The following is a 1,961-nucleotide window of genomic DNA, read 5'->3' on the forward strand; positions in this document are numbered from 1 at the left end:
AGCTTGTCCGTGATCTCCGCCGCGTTCATGGCGTTGGGCAGGTCCTAGGGCAGAGCAGGGCGTTGCGCGCCGGCCCCGACGCCGCGGGGATGGGCACGGCCGCGCCGCGGGGGGCCGCTGAACTCCCGGCCCCGACGCCGTGGGGATGGGCACGGCCGCAGCCGGGGCCGCTGAACCCCCAGCCCCGACGCTGCGGGGATGGGTACGGCCCTGCCATGGGGGCGGCTAAAGCCCAGCCCCGACGCCATGGGGATGGGCACAGCCCCAACACCTCAGGGATGGGCACAGCCTAGCCACAGGGACTGCTAACCCCCAACCTCCACCACGGGGACAGGCACAGCCCTACTGTGTGGACTGCTAAACCCCAGCCCTGATGCCGTGGGGATGGGCATGGCCCTGATCCCACGCAGGGGCTATAAAACCCCAGCCCCAACGCTGCGGGAATGGGCACAGCTGCACCACGAGGGCTGCAAAACCCCAGCCCAGACACCACGGGGACTGGCACGGCCCCGACGCCGTGGGAACGGGCACAGCCCTGCTGCAGTGACTGCTAAACCCCAGCCCCAACGCCATGGGGATGGGCACAGCCCTACCACGGGGGCTGTGAAACCCCAGCCCCGACGCCACGAGGATGGGCACGGCTGCACCCCCGTYGCCCCACCTGCTTGTTGGCAAAGACCAGGAGCACGGCGTCCCGCAGCTCGTCCTCTGCCAGCATCCGCATGAGCTCCTCGCGCGCCTCGTTCACCCGCTCCCGGTCGTTGCTGTCCACCACGAAGATCAGCCCTGGGGGGACCGAGGCCACGGTGCTGGGGGGCAGGACGGGGCCGCCCCGGCGCCGCCGCCGCAGCCCCCGCGGAGCCCCGGCCCGGCCCCCCCGCCGCACGGGGACCTACCCTGGGTGTTTTGGAAGTAATGCCGCCAGAGGGGCCGGATCTTGTCCTGCCCACCCACGTCCCACACGGTGAAGCTGATGTTCTTGTACTCCACCGTCTCCACGTTGAAGCCTGCAGGGAGCGACAGCGGAGGGAAACTGAGGCACGCGCGGCCGCGGCCGCCCCAGGCGCGCTCCCCGGCGCCAGCGCTGCCATCTCCCTCCATCCCCATCTCGTCCCATCTCGGCTCCTGCCGCCCTTCGGGCTGCCCAGGTGGGGAAACCGAGGCAGGGAGGAGCGAAGCCCTAACACGGGCAGAGGACCCAGGCGTCCGGGGCCGGGGTCGCCCCCCCGGGCGCATCCCCTCCACACACCTATGGTGGGGATGGTGGTGACGATCTCGCCCAGCTTCAGCTTGTAGAGGATGGTGGTCTTGCCGGCGGCGTCCAGCCCCACCATGAGGATCCTCATCTCCTTCTTCCCTATGAGGCTCTTCAGCAGGTTCCCRAAGATGTTGCCCATGGTGCCGGCGCTGCTGGCTCCGTCCGGAGGCAAGGCCGAATCCTGCGGGGGCGCAGGGCGAGCGCTGGGGGTGGCCCCGTGCCCCGGGGGGGGCTGTGGGGCTCCAGGATCCCCTTGTGCCCCGGGGGGGGGGGGCCCTGCTTTGGGGACCGTGGGGGCAGCTGGGCCCCCCCCCACGCTGCAGCCTGGGCCTGGCACCCCACAGAGGGGAAACCGAGGCACGGCRCTGGCGGGGGAGCCCAGGCGTCCTGGTTGCTGATCCTCCCCCACCTCCTCCTCATGGGGGGGTGGTAAACCCTGGCCTCCATCCCTGAGCTCCCCCCCCCCGGAGGAGGCAGCAGGGAGTCCCCAGCAGCCCTGGCAAGGGGCATCCCCAGGCCCAGCAGCGCCACTGCCCCCAGCCAGGCCCTGGGGCACCCGCAGGGCCCCCCCCCAGCCCTGTGGGACCCCCATAAAGCAGGCACCCCCCTGCCCTGCACGGCCCCCCCGTGCCTTGCACCCCCCTGCAGATGCAAAGCCCCCTCCGGATCGCTGCAACCTCCAACGCACTGCACTCCTCCCCCC

The 1,961-nt window shown here is 71.6% G+C and overlaps 1 protein-coding gene across 1 annotated transcript in view; it reads right to left on the minus strand.

Annotated features, from left to right (window-relative positions):
* The window catches only part of LOC112960840 (ADP-ribosylation factor 3-like), a 7,666-nt gene extending 6,226 nt beyond the window's left edge, over nucleotides 1–1,440 (minus strand). The window contains exons 1-4 of the mRNA XM_026055445.1: nucleotides 1,250–1,440; nucleotides 897–1,007; nucleotides 662–786; nucleotides 4–44 (exon numbers count right to left, since the gene is read on the minus strand). Coding sequence (XP_025911230.1) covers nucleotides 4–44; nucleotides 662–786; nucleotides 897–1,007; nucleotides 1,250–1,397 — 425 coding nt within the window. The 5' untranslated portion in view covers nucleotides 1,398–1,440. The remainder of the gene's footprint in view (nucleotides 1–3; nucleotides 45–661; nucleotides 787–896; nucleotides 1,008–1,249) is intronic.
* Nucleotides 1,441–1,961: the final 521 nt, after the last annotated feature.

The sequence above is a fragment of the Apteryx rowi genome, unplaced genomic scaffold, assembly GCF_003343035.1.
Source record: "Apteryx rowi isolate R43461 unplaced genomic scaffold, aptRow1 scaffold_999, whole genome shotgun sequence".
Classification (NCBI taxonomy): domain Eukaryota; kingdom Metazoa; phylum Chordata; class Aves; order Apterygiformes; family Apterygidae; genus Apteryx; species Apteryx rowi.